This window comes from Pelobates fuscus, chromosome 13, assembly GCF_036172605.1.
Source record: "Pelobates fuscus isolate aPelFus1 chromosome 13, aPelFus1.pri, whole genome shotgun sequence".
Classification (NCBI taxonomy): Eukaryota; Metazoa; Chordata; class Amphibia; order Anura; family Pelobatidae; genus Pelobates; species Pelobates fuscus.
This window is the reverse complement of record NC_086329.1, coordinates 61,768,881-61,794,729: the sequence shown is the minus strand read 5'-3', so window position 1 is coordinate 61,794,729 and position 25,849 is coordinate 61,768,881. Positions and strand designations below refer to the sequence as shown.

Sequence of the window (25,849 nt, the reverse complement as noted above, 5' to 3'; positions counted from 1 at the left end):
ATGTACCCCCCAGAATATTGTTCTTGTTTCAGGCACTCCCGATTAAAGTAACCAGGTCTGACTTGGGGCCACTTCAACAAACAATAGGCACATTTATTTGGCAAATTTATAGGGTCTCACGCAACATCCTTTACCGAGCTAGGGACAGGGGCGGCCTGGGCCTTCCACACTTACATTTTTATTATGAGGCAGCCCAACTGGCCCAGGTGGCAATGTGGCACTCTCCACCGGAAGAAAGGAGATGGGTAGACCTGGAAGCGTCCCTTATGGGATTGAATATGCCTCAGTTCTATATGTGGACCCCTAGAGAGCACAGACCAAACATCACAGTGCCCCGTCCTGCGATTCTCAATTCCCTGAGGATGTGGGACGCGGCCGCTCCTATATATGGCCTGGCGTCCTCCCCCTCTCCGATGACCCCTCTCTTGAGGAACAAGGCATTCCTACCAGAATGACGGCCCGGGATTTTAGAGGCATAGAACGTGCGGGGCTGCAGAGATTACACCAGTTGTATGAGGGGGGGTCGTTAGTGATGTTTGAGGATTTGCACAACAAAACACCTTTGCGAACCTTTGATTTTTTTTTTAGATACCTCCAGATTAGAGCTTATGCCCAACACACTCAGGTTAAAAAAGTCGTAGAAGCACAGATGACATTCTTTGAAAGAATGTGCGCGAAGGAATTACATATATAGACCAATGGGAGGCAGACTTGGGGGAGACACTAGAGGGAGTGGAGTGGCAGGAAATGTGGGAGGCGGCCGCGCAGTCCTCTATGTGTGTCTCACTGCAGGAACAAGCATACAAGACACTGTTTCGATGGTATGTTACCCCGGTTAAGTTAAGCCGTATGAACCAAACTACTACGGACCTGTGCTGGCTGGGGTGCGGCCTCAAGGGCACTTACGTTCACATGTGGTGGGAATGCCCAATAGCACAAGTCTTTTGGCGGCAGATTGCGCAGTTGCTACGAGACATATTTGAGAGAGAAGTTAAGCTGGACCCATGGGTGTTCTTGCTGGCTAGATCTATGGAGAACTGGACAAAAGCGGAACAGACCCTGTTGCATAAGGTGAACGTAGCCGCTAGGAGAGCATTGGCACAGGTGTGGCTGCGGAGCGAGGCTCCGGAAATTACTGTGGTAATTCGGAAGATTAAAGATAATTATCTGATGGATGACCTAACAAGTACACACAAAAGATACTTCCCTGGATGGGATTAGATAAATTGGATATGGGTTAGCCTGGCTTTCCCTGCACCTCCCTCCTCCACCCTTCCCTAATATTCCCATTTTCTGAATTCCTACTTACCCCTCTTACCTTTTTTCTCCTATCTTCTTTTTTCCCGTGAGAACTAATCGCAATTGTTGAAATAAAACCAGTCAATGTGTAACTAACATACATTTCGTGAGGACATGGACCTGTGCGCACAGGAACAAACGGATAGCAATTTTTAAGTGATTAAGATGCAGATTTTTGGGATCCGCACATAAAAGCATGAGAAAGGATAGGGCATGTCCTCTCGACTAAAGAAATAATTTATGTTTTTTTCACGTCTTTTCTGATTTTCCTTTTATGTTATAAATTTAAAATATACCAGGGAGGACAGTGTGTCCACGTTATACTGTATGTTATTCTCACTCCAAGATACGTTGGTGTAGTAAAAGTTTGCAAGGAGTGTCATTCTACTGTTCTTAAAGATGTAATGGGGACATGTCATACAAAATGTTACAACATCTTACAATGTTTCGATATATTGTGCTTTCACTGTAATGTTTTACCTTGGAATAAATAAAGAATAAAAAAAAAATTAAATATCAATACACATGTTAGATAAACAGCACTTTTTATAGTAAAAAGAGAGAAACCACATGAGAGGGCAGAACTACAGTGTAAGCAATGTGGATTGTAGGATATTGAGGCTATATAAACTGTAGTGCTGTAAAGAACTGGGTAAGTACCACTGGGTAATTTAATTCAAGTGTGGCAGGAGAAAACTTGATCATGGCAAACATTGTGTTAATAATAGCACCCAAAATTAGCCAGGCTACAGGTGAAGCCAACATGCTCTCTAGCCTATGCTTATGGACGAAAGGGGCTCATTCACAACCCGTCAAATCTATATGGTTCCACCCTAGAGAGTTTGCGGTATGCTTTTCCAGAGGAGGATCCCGGTTGTCACCTGGAGCTAGGGTCTGCATTGGTGCGCACCTGCACACTCGGTCGCCTGATATGGAGGCCTCCGGATCGTGTCAGGCATGTTGGGGATGCAAATGCTTGGTCCTCCTCTGTCGAGGCAAGCGGGAGCAGGCTCTAGGGTGCAGTTGGCAGGCTAACTCCAGTCTTAGCTGCGGCGGTCTTTTGATCCATCACTTCTGTTGTGCTGCTCGGGAGACATGTGGTGGATGCCTATGCAATCGTTGGCGGTCAGCGAAGCGGCTCTGGGGCATCACAGCACTTGCAACAGGATGAGATGTAAGCCATGCTCTGCCGATCCTCGCCCAGAACTGGTTGCAAATGTGATAAAAGTTTTCAAGCAGCCTTTCCATGAGCAGAGATGGCTGATGGGTGCCGTATCTGGCGGGGCGGCAATTTTAGATGCCTGGCCTTAGTGTTGTAGTTTGTCTGTGAGTTGTCAGAAAATTGCAGAGCTTGGCAGGAAAGTTATAGCTAGACACCAGTGGGGAACGGGATAAACCCTGCCGGTCCAGAGGGGGGAGGAGTGGGGGTGAAACAGGGCTCCAGGCCAGCAGGCACAGGTCGGGAATCGCCCAGTTTCACCCCCCTACTGTTTCATTATGTTATGTTATTATTTATTTAGCGCCAACAAATTCTGCAGAGCTTTACAATGGGTCGACGAACAGACATGTAGTTGTAAAGCAGACAAGTTGGACACACAGCATATATAAGTTCATTGAGGGCCCTGCTCAATGAACTTATATGCTAGAGGGAATAGGGCAAAGTGACAAAAGGTAAGGATTGTACTATACTAATGACAGTTGCAAGCGAGTTGGGAGCTATTAACAGTTTAATTGATACGCTTTTATGAAAAAGTTTTTTTAATGATTTTTTGAAGGAGTGGAGACTGGGTGAGCATCTACCGGAGGAGGGAAGCGGGTTCCACAGGAACGGTGCAGCCCTCGAGAAGTCTTGAAGCCGAGCATCAGAGGTCGGAGTACGAACAGAAGATAGACGTAAGTCTTCAGCAGAGCGTAAGGGCCTAGACGGGACATACTTGTGTATTAGGGAGGATAGATAGGTGGGAGCAGCATTATGTAGAGATTTGAAAGCAAGAACCAGAATTTTAAATTGAGCCCTATATCTTAAAGGAAGCCAGTAGGGACTGACAGAAGGGTGAGGCATGGGAGGTGCATGCGGACATATCGGATTTGTCTTCCCTATAGTGTGTCTAAAATATCATACAGATGTGAATGACATCAATTACTGTGCTTATTTACACACAATTAGTAAAACAGAGCATATGTAGCTAGTTTGTTTTGATCTTATATTATTCTTTACTTTTATTTTAATTATATCAAAAAATGTCATGCAAAATCTGCTCACCAATAAGCCATCGTTTTATCGCTTACACCTCTTATTATCTGCATGAACTGCTGTGCATGACAATGTGCATGACAAAGATTATAAAACTAATAAAAATAAATAATCGGAAATAATTAGAACACTCACCTCTTTGCATTCACTCCCCACCCTCACATGTTTTCTATAACTGTGGTAGAGAATATTAATAAATCCACAGTATGTACAGCAGCTCATGCAGACAGCTTCACAGTGTTGTCTAAGAGGTACCTATATCCCATGAGAATGATGCATGTTCCTCCGCCTAACCAGTGATTCAAGGACATTTTCTTTCATGTGTGATGAAACTGCTTATATAAAATATGTATCTCTCTACATACCAACTTAAACCCTAGTTCAATCATTCTTAAAGGAAACTATGCTCCTGTAAAATTAACCTGTTCAGCACAAACATATATTTTGAATATTTGCTACTGTCTGCCATTCTACTGCCAGGAACTGGAAATTTGTAATGCACTCCCCTGCTCAAAAGTATACTATATCTTACCATGTAAAAACTCACAATAGCTCTCCATAACATAACATTGCCACTGCACTTCTCAAAATGTTAGTCTCCTGGATGATCAAATATAAATCTTACTCTAATCACCACCTGCATGACAGGCGCTGATAGGATAAACTCATATAACCAACCTGCATTTTTGTACTTGGCATTCATTTTCTGAGGTTCAAAGATGCTTAAATACTTGAGGTTCAAAGATGCTTAAATACGAATTTAAATAAGGACAGTATTAAAATATATCTTATTACTAACTTTTTTGAGCAAATAACCTTGTAATAGATATTTCCCAGTAAATGTTCAGTAAATATTTTGGGGAACAAACCTAAACAAAACCGCAACTCATTCAAGCTGACCCTCATTTCATAACTTCCTTCTCATCAATGCCAAGTTAAATGTCACGTCTGTCTGGTAATAAGTAACTTTTGACAAATGTCCAAGATGTATGCAGATTCTGTATAATGTTATGTAATGCTAGGTGGTAAGATACCTATATAATCTGAGCTTATACTTTTTTTGTAAATCTTTATTTACGCAACATAATTTTTCCTTAGAAAGACATCAGCAATAATGTAAACAAGACAAGTGTAGTAAGTATACACAGTTCACAATTCACTGCACATTATCAACAAATAATGAGAGATAAAGGTTTAAAACCAATGTGAAAGTGTACAATTGTGCCTATTGTGGTAGGTGCAGAGATTCCTGGTCTGAGGCTATTGCAGCATAGTACTATTTGGCATAAAATGAGGACTAATTTGTACCTAGCTGTCTACGAATATCAACAAACACCTCCAGGCAGATATAACAAGAGAGCTCTACAATAGCAATAGCTATATCTAAAAAACAAAGTTTAAACCACTGTAGTTACTTGCCATACAGAAAACGCCATCATCATACTTATAACCCAAATGTCTGTAAATGAGGAGTGAAAGGAAGAGTAGAAGGAAAAAATGCCCCCCTTCCCCACCCTACTTTCCCCCTGCTTGTCAGGACATATAAGCATCCACAAAGGTGAGCTATGGGGCCCCTCGCGGCCTTTATCTCCTCTATTCTATCCAGCCAACTCTATTTGGACGGAACATTCCGTGTTCTTCAGAGGACTAACACAGTTGACTTTGCGGAATTCAAAAGATGACGTATGATGGACTGTTTATAGAGGGAAAAAAGAAGGGACATGGCATGGAGCAAGAAATGGAGCAAAATCCCACCACATGTGTCTCAGTGATCCTGATACTTCAGCATATGGTACCACTGAGATATGAGCTTATAATTCACCACCTGATATTTTGATATTTTTGATGAAGGATTATAATTTTAGCCCACTGGCCACTGCAGAACAACGTATTCAATATTTTTTCCCATTCTCTTTTGAATTGTACTGGGTCTTCCCTCCCCTCCAACAACAGATTGCTATAAAAGCAAGATAGCTCTTCCCACCCCCTTACTCACAGGTCAGCTCTCTGTGGACCTTTTCCTTTTCTGGTATAGTGTAATAAAAATGTTTGCTTTAAAGGTACTGTTTCCCTCCCCTCCTTTAGATCCCGCAAGCTCTCTATGCCCTCTTATTTACTACATGGCTTATGAATACAAGTGTCCCTGCCTCAAGCACTGCACTGCACTTGGCAACAGACCAACCTAGAGTGGAGGAGATTTGTGTGGATCTCTGAGATGAAAATCACACCTTGAGTGTTTCTGAAAACAGCGTATGGGTGGGAAGTCCCTCCGTAATGTAATGACATGTTGGTATTCCACACCAGAGCAGGGAGAGAGACACCAGCACCTGCTGCATCAAGCACCGACTAGTTGCAACTCATAGGAAAGCATTGGATTCAATCATTTCCAATGCGAAGCATTGGAAGCGCCCGTGCACCAGTTCCCTATGAGGAGCATTGTATTGGACCATTGCCAGAGGGCGTCACTTCTGCTCGATGATATTTGCTCAAGGCCATCAGTGCTGAGGAAGTCCGGAGCTGGACAAAGGTATATAAAAAGCTTTAAAAATATATTTTTATGGAAAAGTGGAAGAGGGGCTTAATAGAACTAATGATAGATTTGCATTTCTAATGCAGCAGTTTTAGGAATACAAAACTGTATTCTTAACACTATAATTCACCCCTGCCTACGTGCCCCCCACAAACCCTTTCTTTCACTTACCGAGGTACCTCAGAGCTGGATCGGGCTCCTTCTTCTGCAACTTCATGCCGATATGGGAACCTAATGCACGCTCCATGAAAATGCAGAAAGTGCCACTAGTGACTGTCTGGAGGTGACTGTTTTAACCCTACAATGTAAGCATTGCAGTTTTCCAAAAACAATGCGGGGTTAAGAAGACAGTTCACTACACCCAGACCACATCATTGCGATAAAGTGGTCTGGCTGTCTATCGTGTCCATTTAATGCAGTTTGAATGAAAATTATAGTGCCAGGAAAACAAACTCGTTTGCCTGGCACTATAGTTTCCCCTTCTGTTAAGGTTAATAACCGCCGACAGGGGGAGAACTAATGCGGCCGCGCTAGCATTAGGATCTCCCCATTATTCAATGCTTCCCATTATTCAATGCTTTCCTATGGGATTACGGCAAAGCTGGAGGTCCTCATGCAGAGCGTGAGGATGTTCAGCTTCATTTAGATGACCCGGAAGTCCTTCTAGCAGCTGTCTGCTAGACAGCCACCAGAGGAGGACTTAACCCTGCAAGGTAATTTCCTTATCCGATAGGAAAGCATTACATTGGCTGAGATAGTCAATTTTGACGATCTCAGCTAAGTAGGCAGGGCCAACTTGGCACACCCGTGTGGCGCTGAAATAAAGTAAGGTTTATGCTTATTTAAGAGCGAGAAGGCGGAGAGGCAAGCTAGCATGGTTTTTTAACGGTCATAAATACGTGTTTGTCTTTAAGGTCCTTGAAGTGGCCTTCAAAACAGAGGCAGGCAGCCTTTGGTACTCCAGCTGTTGTGGACTACATCTCTCATAATGCTCTTACATCAATAATGCTGGCAATGCATCAGAGAAATTGTAGTACAGAATATGTGGAGTGCCGAGGGTTCCATTTACTTGCGTGAAAGACTGTGCATTATGACACGTATACATAAAAACAACACAGTTTAAAACTTCATATAGGGTTACCAATCAGTTAAAATTCTTACACCACTCTATAACACTTTACAAGTAGTATATACACGCTGCGGACCATTTTTAAATCTATACAGCAGTAATATTTTTATTTAAATAGAATAATGATTTCTAGCTAAATTTGAGCATGATGACAAAACAGAATCAACTGAGAGTTTATCCTAATTACTATTATTATTTTATGTATACAGTATCGTCATATTCTAAAGCACTTTCAAATTTTCGAAAAGGGATGTTTTACAACAAATAATTGAGTGAGCTGGGCTACGGAGGCAAGGGAACTGATGAGGGCAACTGTATTAAGAAGTGTTATCCAGGAAAATGGTACATTTCCTAGGAAGTGTGCTTTCAGTGACTTCTGAACTGGACCTAGGTAAGAGTCTGATGACAAAAGATTGGGATTTCTAAAGGAATGGGTCAACCCTTAAAAAACTCCTGCAGACGAGAGTAGTAGCGAAGGGAACAAGATTGGGTGTATTTGTTGAGTAAAGAGGAAATTTAATGAGTGAAGTAATTGAGGCTTTGTAGGCTAGCATTCATTACAGACTAAAGAGGAGAAATGCAAGTATTTGGAAGGCCGATAAGTAGTGAGTTCTAATATCGGATATGATGTGTGCATGAACATGTACTTTAGCTGCATATTGAGTTTTTAAAAAATGAATGCGGACAATATATTTAAGGTGTAAGGTGCAGGATTTGGGGACAGACTGATTGTGAGTAGAAAAGGTAAGACCAGAGTCTTAAGTAAATTCAAGGCAGCGAGCTTGCAAGGTTGGGGTAATAGGTGTCCCATTAACATGCAGGGAGATAGATGGAGTAGGAATATTTAAGGAGGGGAGAAAGAGTTCAGTTTAAAGAAAATTTGCCAGGGTTATTCACTAAAGTGAGAATTTAAAGTGAATTCAAAGTGATTTTCTTTCTTTTTAAATTTAAAGGGACACTATAGTCACCAGAACAACTACAGCTTATTACAATTTGTTCTGGTGAGTAGAATGATAACTTCACTGGCCACTCCTTAGATGGCTGTTAGAGATCCTTCCTGGGTCATGGCTGCTTAAATGCATCCAAACATTCAGCGTCTCCTCCCTCTGCATGCAGACACTGAACTTTCCTCATAGAGATTCATTGATTCAATTCCTCTCTATGAGGAGATGCTGATTGGCCAGGCCTGTGTTTGAATCATGCTGGCTCTGCGCCTGATCTGCCTCTTTGTCAGTCTCAGAAAATTCTATGGGGAAGCACTGTGACTGGATCAGGCTACCACTTCTGCTGATGTCAGCAGACTACTTGTTTTTTTTTTTTTTTTTTGAGGCAAACAACATGCAGATATACAGATTCTGGCTTGAATACAGTAAGATGTTGCTATATTTATGGAGGCATGAGGGGCCCAGATGGTGGTTTTAACACTATAGGGTCAGGAATACATGTTTGTGCTCATGACCCCATAGTGATCCTTTAAGGTCAAAGCAGCTGAACTTAAAGCATAGCAGAGAATTTTTTGTGTTTTAAGATGCTTGAAGTCGCTCTAGTGGCTGTCTAATAGACAGCCACTTGAAGAGGACTTAACCCTGCAAGGTAAATATTGCAGTTTATAAAAACTGCAATACGTTTATAAAAACAACAATAAGGTAAATATTGCAGTTTATGAAAACTGCAATAATTACACTTGCAGGGTTAAAGGTGATGGGAGTTGGCACCCAGACCACTACAATGGGCAGAAGTGGTCTGGGTGCCGGGAGTGTCCCTTTAATTTAGAATGTCTTATCCCCTGCTCTGTTAATAGATTACTAAACCCTTCAGGAGCCTCTTATGTATTACTAAAGTCCAATGTACAGAGCACAAAACAAAAACTTAAAAAGCAAACATCTGATTGAAAAATAAACCATTTTTTTAGATGCAGGCATGTAAGTCGCAGCCAGGAGAGGTGTGGCTAGGACTGCATAACCAGAAACAAAAGTGCCAAAATGGCAGAGAATTAAGTAAGACTTTAGGAGCATGATCTATATATGATATATACACCAAAATTGCTTTATTAAGCTAAAATTGTTTTGATGCCTATAGTGTTCCTTTAAGCTGAAGATGTTTTGAGGCTTACTGTTGCTTGCATAGTTTTTGCTTTGTTAAAGGGATTTTCCAGTGCCAGGAAAACAAACAAACCTGTTTTCCTGGCACTGTAGAATACTGGAGTGCCCTCCTCCATCACGCCCCCCATTCCACGTCGCTGAAGGGGTTAAAACCACTTCAGACACTTACCTGAATTCAGCGCCAATGTCCCTCTCTGCGCTGAGTCAGACTCCGCCCACGCACCTCCCCTGCCGCCGGCAATGGCCGTGCCCTCATTAGACCTCCCCGTAGGAAAGCATTATTGAATGCTTTCCTATAGGGATTCCGGCAATGCGTGAGGACGTCCAGCGTTGTTTAGACCACCAGCCTGAAGTCCCTCTAGTGTGTGTTTGGTAGACAGCCACTAGAGGAGGACTTAATCCTGCAAAGTTTTTATTGCAGTTTATAAAAACTGCAATAATTACACTTGCAATAGGATAAAGTAGTCTGGGTGCCTACAGTGTCACTTTAAAGGGAGTTTTAAAATGTTGATACAATTCCAAGAAAGTGGAGCTCACACAAAAAAAATATTTTGATTTTCCACAGCATGGGTTGTAGGTTAAGCCCTAACGGTTCTTTATGGTCCTACAATGATATTTAATCAACTGTACTTAAACTAATCAGCCCAACAGTGGTCCCAGCTCAGGTCTTAGCCAGATGTATATCAGGTTGGTCCCAAAAATAAGGGCAGTCCAGATTTGAAATGCTGGCAGAATCCCTCTGCATGAGAGATACAGCAACCCTGGATGATAATTTTCAGTCTTCATTGGGCCATGTTTGTGTGGTGAAGCGGATGCCCCTCTAGGCACATTAAGCAAAAATCCATGTTTGGATTACCCTAGTTATATGTAATAAATCAAAAATAAGAGTTTATGAGTACACTTGGACATATTCTTTATACTTGCTATAAAAGAAATAAAGAAAAGGATTGTAGTCACATCTCACACAGTAGGCTGCTGACAGAGGGCATGCTTTATATAGCCATTTGAGGCTTTATTTGATGCTTCACAGCTGAGTAGGGAACCATTTGCTGATGCTGACCATCAGATAGTTTAAACAATAGTTGAAATGGATATCTTTTAAGGAAAAGTGCAGTGAGGTTGTGTGATTGACAGATAGGGAAGGTGGAGCTATGGCTGCACACACAAAGAGATTTAGTCATAAAGGCTGAACTTGATGAACACAAGTCTTTTTGTCAGCCTGTATAACTATGTAACCCCTAAATAGCAGATAAGTAAGCAACAGGGCCGGACTGGCCTACCGGGATACCGGGAAATTTCCCGGTAGGCCGCCAGCCCTGGGGCCGCTTTGACATGTGGCTGCCTTAAGACCTGTAAAAAAAAAAATTCTGATATCATATGCGGCCGCACGGCTGCACGGTCGCAGCCACAACCACGCGGCCGCGGCCGCAGCCACAACTGAGCGCGCGGCTGCGCGCCCACGCCCGCAGCCACAACCACGCGGCCACAACTGAGCCGGCGGCCGCTGCTGCTTACTTTGCCATACTTCCTGTCAGCCACCGGATGTGAGCGTCAAATTACGACATGACGTCACATCCGGCGGCTGCGCGGCGGCGGCTCTACAGAAACTGTCCTGCCTCGCGGTCTTTCTTCCCTGAGCTGTTTGAAGTGGAACGGTAACGTGGAAAGTAAAGGTAAGAATAAAGGGGCTTGGGGGACCTATTGTATTATGTATTGAGGAGGGGGGACATTAATGTATTGGAGAGGGGGGGTCATTGATGTATTGGAGAGGGGGGGAGGGGGGTCACTCATTAATGTATGGGAGAGGGGAGGGGGGGTCATTAATGTATTGGGGAGGGGAGGGGGGGGTCACTCAATAATGTATGGGAGAGGGGAGGGGGGTCATTAATGTATTGGAGAGGGGGGAGGGGAGGGGGGTCAGTCATTAATGTATGGGAGAGGGGAGGGGAGGTCATTAATGTATGGGGAGGGGAGGGGGGGTCAGTCATTAATGTATGGGAGAGGGGAGGGGAGGTCATTAATGTATGGGGGAGGGGAGGGGGGGTCATTAATGTATGGGGGAGGGGAGGGGGGGTCATTAATGTATTGGAGAGGGGGGTCACTCATTAATGTATGGGAGAGGGGAGGGGGGGTCATTAATGTATGGGGGAGGGGAGGGGGGTCATTAATGTATGGGGGAGGGGAGGGGGGTCATTAATGTATTGGAGAGGGGGGAGGGGAGGGGGGGTCATTAATGTATTGGAGAGGGGAGGGGGGGGTCATTAATGAATTAGAGAGGAGAGGGGGGGGTCATTAATGTATTGGAGAGGAGAGGGGGGGTCATTAATGTATGGGGAGGGGGGTTATTAATGTATGGGGGAGGGGGGTTATTAATGTATTGGGGAGGGGAGTCATTAATGTATGGGGAGGGGGGGTTATTAATGTATTGGGGAGGGGGGTCATTAATGTATGGGGGAGGGGATCATTAATGTATGGGGGAGGGGGGGTCATTAATGTATGGGGGAGGGGAGGTGGGGTCATTAATGTATGGGGGAGGGGAGGGGGGGTCATTAATGTATTGGAGAGGGGGGTCACTCATTAATGTATGGGAGAGGAGAGGGGGGGTCATTAATGTATGGGAGAGGGGAGGGGGGGTCATTAATGTATGGGGGAGGGGAGGGGGGTCATTAATGTATGGGGGAGGGGAGGGGGGGTCATTAATGTATGGGGGGGTCATTAATGTATGGGGAGGGGGGAGGGGGTCATTAATGTATTGGAGAGGAGAGGGGGGTCATTAATGTATGGGGGAGCAGAGGGGGGTCATTAATGTATTGGAGAGGAGAGGGGGGTCATTAATGTATTGGAGAGGAGAGGGGGTCATTAATGTATGGGGGAGGGGGTAATTAATGTATGGGGGTTGGGGGGTCATTAATGTATGGGGGAGGGGGTCATTTATGTATTGGGTAGGGGAAGTAGGTCAATAATGTATTGCGGGGAGGGGGTATGTAATGTATTGCGGGGAGGGGGTATGTAATGTATTGCGGGGAGGGGGTATGTAATGTATTGCGGGGAGGGGGTATGTAATGTATTGGGGGAGGGGGGTATGTAATGTATTGGGGGAGGGGGTATGTAATGTATTGGGGGAGGGGGTATGTAATGTATTGGGGGGAGGGGGGTATGTAATGTATTGGGGGGAGGGGGTATGTAATGTATTGGGGGAGGGGGTCATTAATGTATTAGATAGGGGGGACGGGAAAGATCTAACTAGGGAATTTGAGATGAGGCAATGATTATATTCGTGACATTTATATTTGTGGCCCAATGAATATTATATATATATATATATGTGTGTGTAGAAGGAAATGTAAATAGAGGGGGCTACAGGGCTGAGGGAATTATATTTGTAATATATTTATTAGGAACTGTGGAGGGAAGGGGGTTGGATGAGAGCATTAAATATTATAGCATTAAATATTATATTTATGGGGTAGGAACTGTATTATATATTTTTGGTTTAGTGCAGGGGTAGGTAACCTTCGACACTCCCTTTGTTTTTTGACTACATCTCCATTAAGGCTTGCAAAGCATCATGGGAGGTGTAGTCCACAACATCTGGAGTGGCAAAGGATGTCTACTCCTGGTTTAGAGCATAGGTGTATAACCATTTGGCTTCTCCAGGCCAAAATAACCCCTTAAACTCTTAAAGGATCACTATAGTGTCAGGAAAACAAAGCGGTTTTTACTTACCTTAATCCAGCGCCAGGCTCCCTTGGCGCTGGTGACCTCTCCTCCCTGTCTGACGTCAGCTCCCCCGTCTGACGTCGCAGGAGCCGAATGCGCATGGCCGCGCACGCATTCAAAGTGTCCATAGGAAAGCATTTCTTAATGCTTTCCTATGGACGCTCTGCGCGATGGAGGCGAAATGTGGCTCCAGCGTTGCAGATGCGCCTCTAGTGTCTGTCCGGAAGACAGCCACTAGAGGCTGGATTAACCGCAAATGTAAACGTAGCAGTTTCTCTGAAACTGCTATGTTTACATGTGAAGGGTTAAAACCTGAGGGACATTGCACCCAGGCCACTTCATTGAGATTAAGTGGTCTTGGTGCCTATAGTGTCCCTTTAACTGGACTTTGCCACGTCTGTGGCTGTTAGACTGTTTTTTTTATTAACTAAATTTTGCCTTGCATGTGGATTTTAGACGGTCATTTATTAGCTGGATTTTGACATGCCAGTGGCTGGCAGACTGTTATTAACCTATTATATAAAAGTTCATTGTTTTGGTGCAGAAGGAGGCCCTCAGAGGCACTCTTACCTCAAGAGGTTAAACTGTTCTCAAATGGTTTAACCCATAAGTTGCCTCCAGCGCTGGTCTCTACTCGTCCCCTGGCAGCATCTGCCATCAGAATTTTTAAATTCAGGAACCGCGGAGTGCTGCCGGGGGAGGCACCACTGATTGGCTGAGAGCGCTCAGCTTTCTGACAGAACTCCGCTCTTCCTGAATCTCAAAATTCTGAAGCCGAATGTTGCCAGGGGAGGAGTTTAGACAAGCACTGGAAGCAAAGTAGAGGTAATCCCTACCGGGGGCATCCTGATATCCAAAAAACTTCATTTAGATGAAGTTGTGTTGGTGCCTGAAGTGTCCCCTTGAAAATATTTTACTTAATTTGTAAAGTACTGCATTGTGATTTATTTCTTCTAATTGTTGTACCAGTACCAGTGAGGTGATACAGAAACAACCTGGACTCTGGAATATTGCTGAGGCTGAGATTTTAGACCTGCACAGAAGGCAGATCACAGGGTGAGACGTCATTTAGAGAAATATAGTGAGAAAAACTGTTATATGTATTATTTTAAACACGTAGATCATGTTTGTATAAGTGAAAAGAGGATGTTGAACAACTTGTGCCAATACCTTATTTGGCTCAATATGATGCATATCATCAACAACTTGAAAATTCTACATTCCAGTTGTACTTGCAATGCAGGGTTTGCATGTATTATTCCAGGGCTTGACAAACTTCTGTAGCCTTGAGGAGCCAGACCAAATCAGGAGCAAGAGAAATGTAACATCCGTAAAGTTTTATAAAATACAATCAAAAAACTTAGGAGCCAGCAGCAGCAATTTTAGAAGCCAAGGCTCCCGGGATTTGTCGAGCCCTATGTTATTCTATTTATCTTTACTTGCAGTGCAGGTTTCACACATATTCTCCTGTTGATCTCTACCTGCCGTTGCAGTCTTTCATTATTCAGTTGATCTCTACCTGCCGTTGCAGTCTTTCATGTGTTATTCAGTTGATCTCTACCTGCCGTTGCAGTCTTTCATGTGTTATTCAGTTGATCTCTACCTGCCGTTGCAGTCTTTCATGTGTTATTCAGTTGATCTCTACCTGCCGTTGCAGTCTTTCATGTGTTATTCAGTTGATCTCTACCTGCCGTTGCAGGCTTGCATGTGTTATTCAGTTGATCTCTACCTGCCGTTGCAGGCTTGCTTGTGTTATTCAGTTGATGTATACCTGCCGTTGCAGGCTTGCATGTGTTATTCAGTTGATCTCTACCTGCCGTTGCAGGCTTGCTTGTGTTATTCAGTTGATGTATACCTGCCGTTGCAGGCTTGCATGTGTTATTCAGTTGATCTATACCTGCCATTACAGGCTTGCTTAAATTCTTTGCTTGATGTCTGCCATATGGTATTGCGTTGATCTATACCTCAAATGCAGGGTTAGGATGTGTTTTTCAGTGGATTTGTTATTCTCTGTATGGTTAATCTATAATTTATATGCTTTATGCTTTTTACCTTGCATTGCTTAGTCAAGCCTTACTTGGTTGAAGTATATAATGCTTTTGTACATTGACTTAAAAAGTGCCTGATGGGTTCATAAAACATTTTTAATACCAGGCTTTAGCCCTGGCAAGCTTTTATTTCTGAATATATATCAGAATTTATTATTTGGCTTAATTGGGACATGTTTCAGTCTTTATCATTTTCAAATGACACAGCGGACAATTTAAATCAATTTGATTAGAATCACCATTCTAATCCATCCACTCCCATAGTTTGGGATTCTGGATCGTTTTGCCCATGGTTCAGGTGTAATAATGTGTTTTGCAGCTGAATCAAATATATCTTGTTTTTTTAGTGATTGCCATGGATAAGAAGGGTGAAAGTAAAAGAAAACAGAAAGGTGGAGCAGAAAAAGAACGTGAAAAAAAAAAAAACTGTTAGAAAAAGATGCACACCAGTATCAAAAAGTCAGTAGCTTGTTTAAGATAGTGGCAACAAAGCATGACTTACCACCCGTATCTCCACATGAAGACATTGGCGCTAGCTGTAGCACAGCAATGCATAGCGCTATGCAAAGCACTGTACATTTGGATATAGATTCCGATGCAGGTGAAGATATTCACCACCGTATTGGAGTTCCTGATGAGGGAGAAACTGATGAACATGAAGAATCCTTAGCAAAAGAAGATATTCCAGAAGTAGTTGGCCTTAAGGAGGGCATGTCTGACACAGTTGATGATAAAATGTGGTTTATCAGACCAAAATCTGAAAATTTAAATTCCTTCCTATTGTTTCATCCATGTCAACCAGTTGTCCTTTCTTTTAATTCAACAAAGTTATATCAGAGGAGGGATGGAAAGAAGCGTCACTGGTTGACTTATTCACATGGACATGGTGCCTTTTTCTGCATGGTGTGTCTAGCTTTCAGCAAAAAGACAGACGACAGTGCTTTTATTGATGGTTGCTTTGATGAAAAGCACATGTACCAGAGAATTGAAGAGCACGAAAGAAGCAACCTCCACAATAATAGCTCTGAATCCTTTTTGATGAGGTCAAAGAATATGGACATATCTAGTCATTTCTTTGAGAAACAAACAACAGCCAGAAAAGAGGAAGTGAAGAGAAAACGTGCCATCCTAGAGAGGATAATTGAAACCATAAAGCTGATTGGAAAAAGAGGCCTAAGCTATCGGGCAACAGCTGAAGCAGCATATACGTTGGATAATGAAAAGTTGGACCATGGAAACTTCCTGGAGATTTTGCTACTCTTAAGCAAGTTTGATCCCTTGCTGAAAAATCACCTTGATACAGTTATTAAAAAAAGTAAAAAGCAACATCAAAGTGCAACAAGTAGCAAAGGGCGTGGTGGCTTTGTTACATTGATTTCAAAAACTACAGTCAACAATATCATCTGTGTAATTTCAGCACTTTTAAAAAAAGGTATTGCCCAAGAGATCAGAGATGCCGGCATGTTCTCAATACAGCTCGATACAACACAGGATATAAACGTCTCAGACCAGTGTTCAATAATAATTCGGTATGTCACAGATGTGGTCCGTGAACGTCTGGTTGCTGTGGTAAATTGCACATCCACGACAGGGAAGGCTTTGTGTGAACTGGTTTGCAATGTATTGGAATCCATGGAAATTGATGTTACGAACTGTGTTGGGAACTCAACAGATGGAGCTTCTAATATGCAGGGTCAGTACAACGGATTCAGCACATGGCTGAGTAATAAAGCACCTGGCCAGATTCATGTGTGGTGCTATGCACATGTACTAAATTTGGTGATGATGGATGTCACAAAGATATCTGTTCAGGCAATAATGTTGTTCGGCTTGTTAAACTCCTGTGCTGTATTTATGCGTGAATCCTACCTTCGGATGAATGTATGGCGTGAAAAGTCTCAGGAAGAAAGATTTCGATCTCTTTCTGTGATTGGAGAAACAAGATGGTGGTCCAAAGATGCAGCACTTACAAAGGTGTTTGGTTCGTTTAATGATCCAAGTCAAGCCTTGTATGTAGATTTGATCCAGACCATGGCAGAAATATCACGTTCTCATCATTTTAATGCTGACATCAGATACAAGGCTGGAACTTACTTAGAATCCCTCAAAAAATTCCACACACTTCTAACGGCACAGCTGTACTTATTTGTTTTCAGGAATACCACTCCACTATCCTTGTACCTGCAAACACAAGGTATGGATGTGTTGCAGGCATACCGAATGGTGACAGAAACGGTAAACAACTTGCAAGCACATGATCGTGATTCCCAAATGATTATAGATGCTGCAAAGAAGTTTGCAGTCTGGGCAAACAGCAAGTTGGATACAACCGACTGCAAAGTTTTGATTGAGGAAGACTTTCCATCACCTCGAAGATTACCACGTAAGAAAAGAATGGCTGGTGAGCTTGCAGTAGACGAACCAATTCTGTTAGCAAGTGATCAGTTCCGGGTGGAGGTGTACAATGTGACCTTGGACAAGATCATTAATAGTCTGCATAGCCGATTTACAACACATGGTCAGTTATTTGCAGATTTGGCATGTTTAGATCCCCAAAATTTTGAAGATATTTTACTAGACCTTCCCAGCAGTGCATTAGAACGGCTGAGTAGCCTTGTAATTAAATTTGACTCCAATGCAACAAAAGATAAACTACAAAGTGAGCTACTTGATTTTGCATCAAAGTGGCAAAGATTGAAAATGTCACTTGATGAAGAATACACTGATGTTAACAATGAAGGTCAAGATGAAGACACCATCCATTCTCATCTTATCTCTGAAACTGAGGAACAGCCATACTCCAATGTTGGTGATAAAAGTGGAAAGTGCAAAACTTGTAAGAGCTGTATAGCCTGCTGCTACAATGTATTATTGCGTTACAACTTATACAGTCTAACGTATAGTTCACTTTTTAATGCATACAAATTGACACTAACACTTTCCTCTTTGCAAGTAGCATGTGAGAGGTCTTTTTCAAAACTTAAATACAGACTGAGAAATTCCCTCTCTCAAACACATTTGGAGGCCTTTATGCTAATGTCCGTGGAGAAAGAGGCCTTGATTGGACTAAGCAATGAAACCATCATTGATGTTTTGGCTTCGAAAAGCAACTTGCTTCAAGGAATGTTGCTTACATAACACAGGTTAGACAGGTCTGTCCTAAAGGGTAATGAGCCCTGTATTTATCTACTGTTAAACTAATTTACTTATTTTAAAGCACTTTTTTGAGTAATGTTTGTACATTACATTTTGAAAACTGTTGGGTTTCTTGCCATGGTACTGGTACAATTTTCCTGTTCTAAAATTGGACTAGAAATCTAGTCAGCAATAGGTTTCAAGGTATTTAAACTTTATTGAATTCCAAAGGTTTTCACACATTTTGTACTGTTACAGAATTAACAGCAAGTTTATTATAACTGTTAAAATATTTAATTACTGTCTAGTATAACATTTGCACTTTTTGTTACCTCTAAAAATGTATTTGCATTTACTACTCTTTTGTGTGTTTGAGTAATTTTATATATGTTAAGTTAATAAATTTTGGAAACCATTTGTGTTTTCTATACTTGCTCTTTGATTATTCTTTATTTGGACAATTTTGATCGGGCAGACACAATTGCATGGGATAAAATGGTCTACTATGATATTTGGAACAATGGGGGTTCTACATAAAGAGCTATTGTGGGGCAAAGTTCTAAATGTAGTCTAATCACCCTAGCAATAAATGGTCTACTCTTGATGATTGCTCCATGTTTACACTTTTTTTTTACTCTATATGTATAAGGCCTTGTGTGCTTTTATATCTCATCTATAAATAATTCACTCTTCAGATGTGCTTTAAAACGCATGATTTTACCTTTTATGAACAAGAAAATGACGTTGTGCCGGTATAATTACGCAATGCTATGGGGCTGGTATGTAATTTTTTCCAGGGCTGGTTTTCACACCCAGTCCGGCCCTGAGTAAGCACTGAGACTGCAGGGTCATGATGTACGCACCAAAACCAATTCATCAAGCTAAAGTTGTTTTGGCGTTTAGACTGACTCCATAGGTCTTACTTTTTAAACTTGAATTCAAAATGTGTGATAATAATCTGCAGATATTCTTACATTAAGAAAAAGTAAGAAAAGGTGTCTCACCTCTGGTGTAACATCTCTTGGGGCAAATCCAGTTCCTCCTGTTGTTAGGATTAAGTTTAGTTCTTTCTCATCGCACCAGTCTATCAATGATTCCTGAAACAAGATAACAATGTCAATCTGAATATCTTACTGCACCATGATATATGCTAAATGCACAATACATAGTTCAATATATACAACTGACTGACAAGGAAATAAATACCAAAGACGCCTAACCAGCAATTAGTTTTTCCCTTCCATAACATATATATATACACACACACACACACACACACACACACACACACACACACAGTTGTAATCAAAATTATTCAACCCCCATGAAAAAAAAAAAGGTATATTGTCAAAATACAGACTTTCAGCTATTTCCAATAAACAAATCAAGCAAAAGCAATTGAGATAGCAAAACTCAATGAATGCTTCAAGTGGTTTCCCCAAATTCAACTGAAAATGCAAGTATCAAAATTATTCAACCACTTCATGGCAAGCATCCTTTTTTTTTAAAGTTATTATTTTTTTTGTTGAGCATGGAAATAAAACAGTAGAGCTTGCAATGCCCCAACAGCACATGCTTGTACTCCTACACATAAAATAACATCAGTTGGTCAGCATTCAGTGATTACTGCACATTTCACATTATATCATGTTCAGGCTAAGCATGCATGTCTTAACTGTGTACTGGAGATATATTGTTTAGCGACGAAACAGGAGTTTAGACTAAGATACGTCTTACTTTAATCTAACAAGCTTCCGAACTATGTTCAGCTAACAGCAACCCAGCCAGAATTTAGCATACACTGTAGTAATAAAAAGCTTGTTGAGGCCAAAAAGTATTCTCATGTGAGCGTTGTTACTGATTGGGATGTACATGAGAGGTTTGAGAATTAGGATGGAATTAAAAACAAAAACATTATACCCTCAATGCACCCAGGATTATTTGTAGGTTTCACCCTACACCCACGCTTGCTATCAGGGTCCCAAACCGTGGTGGCATTATAGACCCTCCTAGGGTACGGGACATGCCTGGGTATGCGGGGTCGGGCACAGGGTGGTCTGGAGCAGAATTGAGCATTGGATGTTCGAGGCTTCTTCTTCATGATCTTCTGGCTCATGTGTGCAGATTCGATCTGCCGTGCAGGACTCAATGTAGGGTTCTCAGCTCTGATTGGCAAGTGGTGCAATGGGCTTCCACTTCCACTACTCACCACCATTTCTGCCTGTCTACAACTCAATTTCAGCCAGAATTCCTCGAAGATGGCCTCAAGTTGTGTTAGGGTCATTTCCTTTAACCCCTTAAGGACACATGACGTGTGTGACATGTCATGATTCCATTTTATTCCAGAAGTTTGGTCCTTAAGGGGTTAAGCATTGTGGTGCGGTTGGAGATTTGGCGTCCACCATTTAGCTTGAGTAATGGGTCTCTTCTTGTACAACTGGAGCAAGAACTGGGATACAGCATCATCCGTGTTAGGTAAATATAGCTGGAGTGCTGGTGCCGGGATAGCCCCAGCTGGCGGGGGGGGAGTGCTGGTGCCGGGATAGCCCCAGCTGGCGGGGGGGAGAACAGGAGCTGTTATTGGGTTTACACTTTCCGTCAGTGAGATCAACCGCCTCTCCCACTCCAACAGAGAGGCCGCAGAAATGCGTTGGTTTTGGATTGCTCGTCAGGCATCCAAAACGCTTCACGATGATGTACATGCATGTGCAAAATATATTCTTCTAGAAGATTGCTGAGTTTTTCGTAGTGAAAAGTTGCTTTCGTGTCAGAAAAAGTTTTGCTGGTGGAGCTTGCTCTGTGTGTGACCAGTTGGCTTGGCAGCTAGTCTTAGCCTCCCATGGCAAGCATCTTTACTGTTTATTAGAGTACCGTATATACTAGAGTATAAGCCGACCCAAATATAAGCTGAGGCCCCTAATTTTACCCCCCAAAACTGGGAAAACTTATTGACTTGAGTATAAGACTAGGGTGGGAAATGCAGCAGCTACTGGTAAATTTCTAAATAAAAATTGATCCTAAAAAAATTATATTAATTGAATATTTATTTACAGTGTGTGTATATAATGAATGCAGTGTGTGTGTGTATGAATGCAGTGTGTGTGTGTATGAGTGCAGTGTGTGTGTATGAGTGCAGTGTGTATGAATGCAGTGTGTGTGTATGAATGTAGTGTGTGCGCATGTGATGCAGAGTGTGATGCAGAGCCTTGGTGGGGGGTTATTTTTTAATTATTATTTTAATATTTTTTTGTTTCATTAATATTTTTTTATTATTATTTTTTTTATTTATTTATTTTAATTATTTTATTATTATTATTGATATATATTAATTTTTTCGTCCCCCCTCCCTGCTTCCTAGCTGGCCAGGGAGGGGGGCTCTCACTCCCTGGTGGTCCAGTGGCATTGGTAGTTCAGTGGGGGGGGAAGAAGGGGGCTGGCAGGGAGCACTTACCTCTCCTGCAGCTCCTGTCAGCTCCCTTCTCCTCCGCGCTGGTCCGGTCAGCTCCTCTGTCAGCTCACACTAAGTCTCGCGAGAGCCACACTATGACTCCGCGGCTCTCGCGAGACTTACACTGGGAGCTGACAGAGGTGCTGAACGGACCAGCGCAGAGGAGAAGGGAGCTGACAGGAGCTGCAGGAGAGGTAAGCGCTCGCTGCCAGCCCCCTGTCTATATTATGGCAATGTAAATTGCCATAATACAGACAGTGACTCGAGTATAAGACGAGTTGGGGTTTTTCAGCACAAAAAATGTGCTGAAAAACTTGTCTTATACTCGAGTATATACGGTACCTTCTTGCTGTTATGACCTGCTGAAAACGAGATGCATAGCTAGATACCGGCTTCTAGCAGCATTCCCAAAGAAACTTGGCCCACTGCTCATTAGCAACTGTCACCAGTTCAGTAATATTCTTGAGTTTGCGTGCTGAGGCCGCCTTCTTCAAATCCCACCAGAGACAATCTATGTGGTTCAAGTCAGGTGGCTGTGATAGCCACTGAAGAATTTTCCAGGACTTCTTCTGCAACCAATCCTTGGTGGAATTTCAGCTTTGCTTAGGATCATGGTCTTGTTGGAAGGTCCAATGACACCCAGGCTTCAGCTTCCTCACAGATGGCATGATGTTTTTGTGACAGAGCTCCTGTACTCCAACCGAGTACCACTGCCAAGTCTGCTTCCTAGCCGCTTGCAGGGACCCTGGAATTCTTAAGCCACAGTCGCAAAAGCTTGACTGGGGTCCTGGGGAGCTTTTCCACCCAACCAGGCTGCAGCTCTCCTTCCAGGCAGGTATCGTCCCAATTGCCTCATACACTGCAACCCTGCTTCCAGGCAGGGATCGTCCCTTCTGCAGCTTTCCTTCCAGGCAGGTATAATCCCCTCTGGCTCTTCCGCTGCAGCCCTTCTTCCAAGCATATATCCACATCCTCCTGCATTGGTATATACAGCTCGTCTTTAAAAAGACACTTGCGGCTCTCAGGCCTAGCTCTCTTGCTTTATCCCAGGGCAAGAAGTCCGAAGACTGTCACTGGGATCCCTCCAAATTCACACAGGACACAAGTTCCAAAAGGAACTAACATACAAAACTTTATTCTACTTGGGACTAGCCCATATGATCATTACATAAACATTGCTGTGACAACTCAATAAAAATACAAACAGTCAAATCATATCAGACAACATACAGCAACTTATAATAACACAAAGGGGTGGGGAAGACAATAATTAACAGAAAATATCTGGCTTTTAACCCACTGGGTAACAGCCAGTGTAGAACGGCCTCTCGTTTGCGAGGATCCATTTGAAAACCAGAGGCAGAAATATAATACCCCAAAAAGGAACCTCATGCTGATCAAATATGCATTTCTCAAGTTTACAATAAAGTCTATTCTCAAGCAATGTTTGTAATACGCGTTTAACATGTTTATGATGAGTCTGGAGGTCTTGGGAATAAATAAGGATATCATCCAGGTAAACTAGAACAAATTAATAGATATAGACCCCGAGTACATTGTTAATAAAATCCTGGAACATGGCTGGAGCATTGCATAATCTGAAGGGCATGACAAGGTATTCATAGTGCCCACTCCTAGTGTTAAATGCCATCTTCCATTTGTGATCCTCCCTAATCCTCACCAAATTGTATGCACTCCTAAGGTCAAGTTTGGTAAAGATCTTAGCACCCTGGAGTCTATCTAACAATTCGGATATAAGGGAAATTGGATAGGCATTCTTTATAGTAATCTTGTTTAACAAAAAAGAATCCTGCTCCAGCAGGCAAGGATGATTTACGTATATGGCCTTTTTTTAACGATTCTTTGATGTACTCATCCATGATCTTACTTTCTTGTGGGGATAGGGAATATACTGCCCCCTTAGGAGGCATAGTCCCGGGAAAGAGATCAATGGAGCAATCATATGACCTGTGTGGAGGAAGAACATCAGTCTGGCTTTTTCTAAAAGCCTCCCTAACCTCCCAATACTGTACGGGAATTTCGGGGGTCAGAGACGTAGCAGCGGGTAAAGCAACAATGTCAACTTTTTTTAGTAATGTGAAACATGCAGTTTTCCTGACAGTCTTCCAGTATTTCCCCTTTAGTCCAGTCAATATGAGGGTTATGCTTGATGAGCCAAGGGAAACCTAATACGATGGGACAAGAAGGGGAAGCGATTATCTGGAAGGTAATGTCTACCTTTTGCGAAGCTCCTATCGTAATCTAAATAGGCAAGGTCTCATGGGTAATCAATGGTTGAGATAGGGATTTCCCATCAATAGCCTCAACCGCTAGAGGTGATTATCTCTCCTTGACTGGTATAGTGCGTTTCTTAACAAAATATAAATCAATAAAGTTACCAGCCACACCAGGACTTTGTATGAAAAGTTCTTCTACATGCAAAAGGCAGAAATGTCAAGGAGAAATCTGCTTTGGGAATTGCTTGAGGACATATCCATTACACCTAAGACCTGTCCCTTTAAGCTTCTTAGGTGCAGAAGTTTTCCAAACGTATAGGACAAGCATCTCTCATGTGTCCTTTTTTGCCACAATATAAGCAAAGCACCTCTTTTCTCCTATACTGTTTCTCTGCCTCAGACAGTCCAGTAACCCCTAACTGCATAGGTTCGGGTTCAGACAGCGTCGGTAGGCCAGAGACCATAGGTTTGGAGAATCAAGGTGCTAGTGACATAGTCAAACGTCTAGTTCGGTTTCTTGCAATTTCCCTGGTCCTGAGTCTATTATCGATTTGCATCACATAAGTAATAAAGTTATTCAGATACCCAATCTTAGCTCTATCTGAAGGAAATGAACCAGGTGAGGCCTCAAAGTGGTACTCAATCTGATTGAGAAATCCCCTACATTCCTGGATATTACCAGAAAAATGCAGGGGGAGAAGATAAGGAGAACGTAGGTGCCTTATATACTATAGGTGGAGGTACATTAGGCAGCGGTGACATAATCGGAGAAGCCTCAGGTTGTAAATGAGCCGTCCTGGTAAGGAGCATGCTAAAAGCACATTGATCCAGGGCACATTGATCCATACGGTGATCATTCTCCTCTAGCTTTCCTCACAAGTGCTGACACAATTCTGCAGGATCTATGGCCCTGTCGTAATGTCAGGATTATAAGTTGATCCAGCACGCAGAACTGTGTCACACAAGGGTCTAAGGATAACGTATAACTGGACCTTAGAATGTCCAGACTTAACGTATCCAAGACTAGTCAAAAGTACTTGCTGGGGTCAGGAACACAGAATCAGACACAATGATGAGGAAAAGCCAAAAGTCAAGGATACCAGAATTCAGGGAAGCCAAAACAAAGCCAAAGTCAAATACCATAAAATCAAGCACAAACCCATCTGTGGATCTGATTGGCCATTACCGGCCTTTAAACCCAAAAGCAATTACAAGGTTTCCATGTGCATGATTGCTGCTCGGCACAACTTTTCCTTTTTAGGACGGTAAATGCCATTGACCACATTTTTATGTGCGGATGAATGCGTGACACTGTCCAAGTGTCTAAGGGATGCAGAAAGATATGGACGAACCAGACTTTAGCACAGCCAGACTACTGATGTAATACCAAATTAACACAAACTATATAAACAATAGATTTTCAGAGGGATATAAAAATGTTGGAATGTAAAATGTTGGGTGTAAATCAAGTTCTTATTGAAGACCCTGTGGGGTGTGAATTCATAGAATATTAATATGTTCTGCATTCAACAAGCATTTGTACTTTAATGGGTTACATAGTTACAAAGCTGAAAAGAGACTTGCGTCCACCAAGTTCAGCCTTCCTTACATATGTTTTTGCTGTTGATCCTAAAGAAGGCAAAAAACTAGTCTGAAGCACTTCCAATTTTGCAACGAACTAGGAAAAACTTCCTTCTTGACCCCAAAATAGCAGTCAGATGTCTCCTTGGATCAAGCAGCTATCACCCCACTAATTAGAAATGATATCCCTGTATGTTATGTGTTTGCAAGTATTTATCCAATTGCAGTTTAAACATCTGTATGGACTCTGGCAAAACCACCTCTTAAGGCAGAGAATTCCATATCCTTATTGCTCTTACTGTAAAAAAACAAAAAACAAAACACTTTTCTTTGCCTTAGACAAAATCTCCTTTCTTCCAGCCTAAA

At 42.4% G+C, this 25,849-nt stretch overlaps 1 protein-coding gene across 26 annotated transcripts in view; it reads right to left on the bottom strand.

Annotated features, from left to right (window-relative positions):
* Positions 1-25,849, bottom strand: part of GPHN (gephyrin) — a 417,472-nt gene that overhangs the window by 241,405 nt on the left and 150,218 nt on the right. For all 26 annotated transcript variants that reach the window (XM_063439077.1, XM_063439080.1, XM_063439078.1 and 23 more), the window contains exon 4: positions 19,222-19,314. In XM_063439077.1, the coding sequence (XP_063295147.1) occupies positions 19,222-19,314 (93 nt within the window). The remainder of the gene's footprint in view (positions 1-19,221; positions 19,315-25,849) is intronic.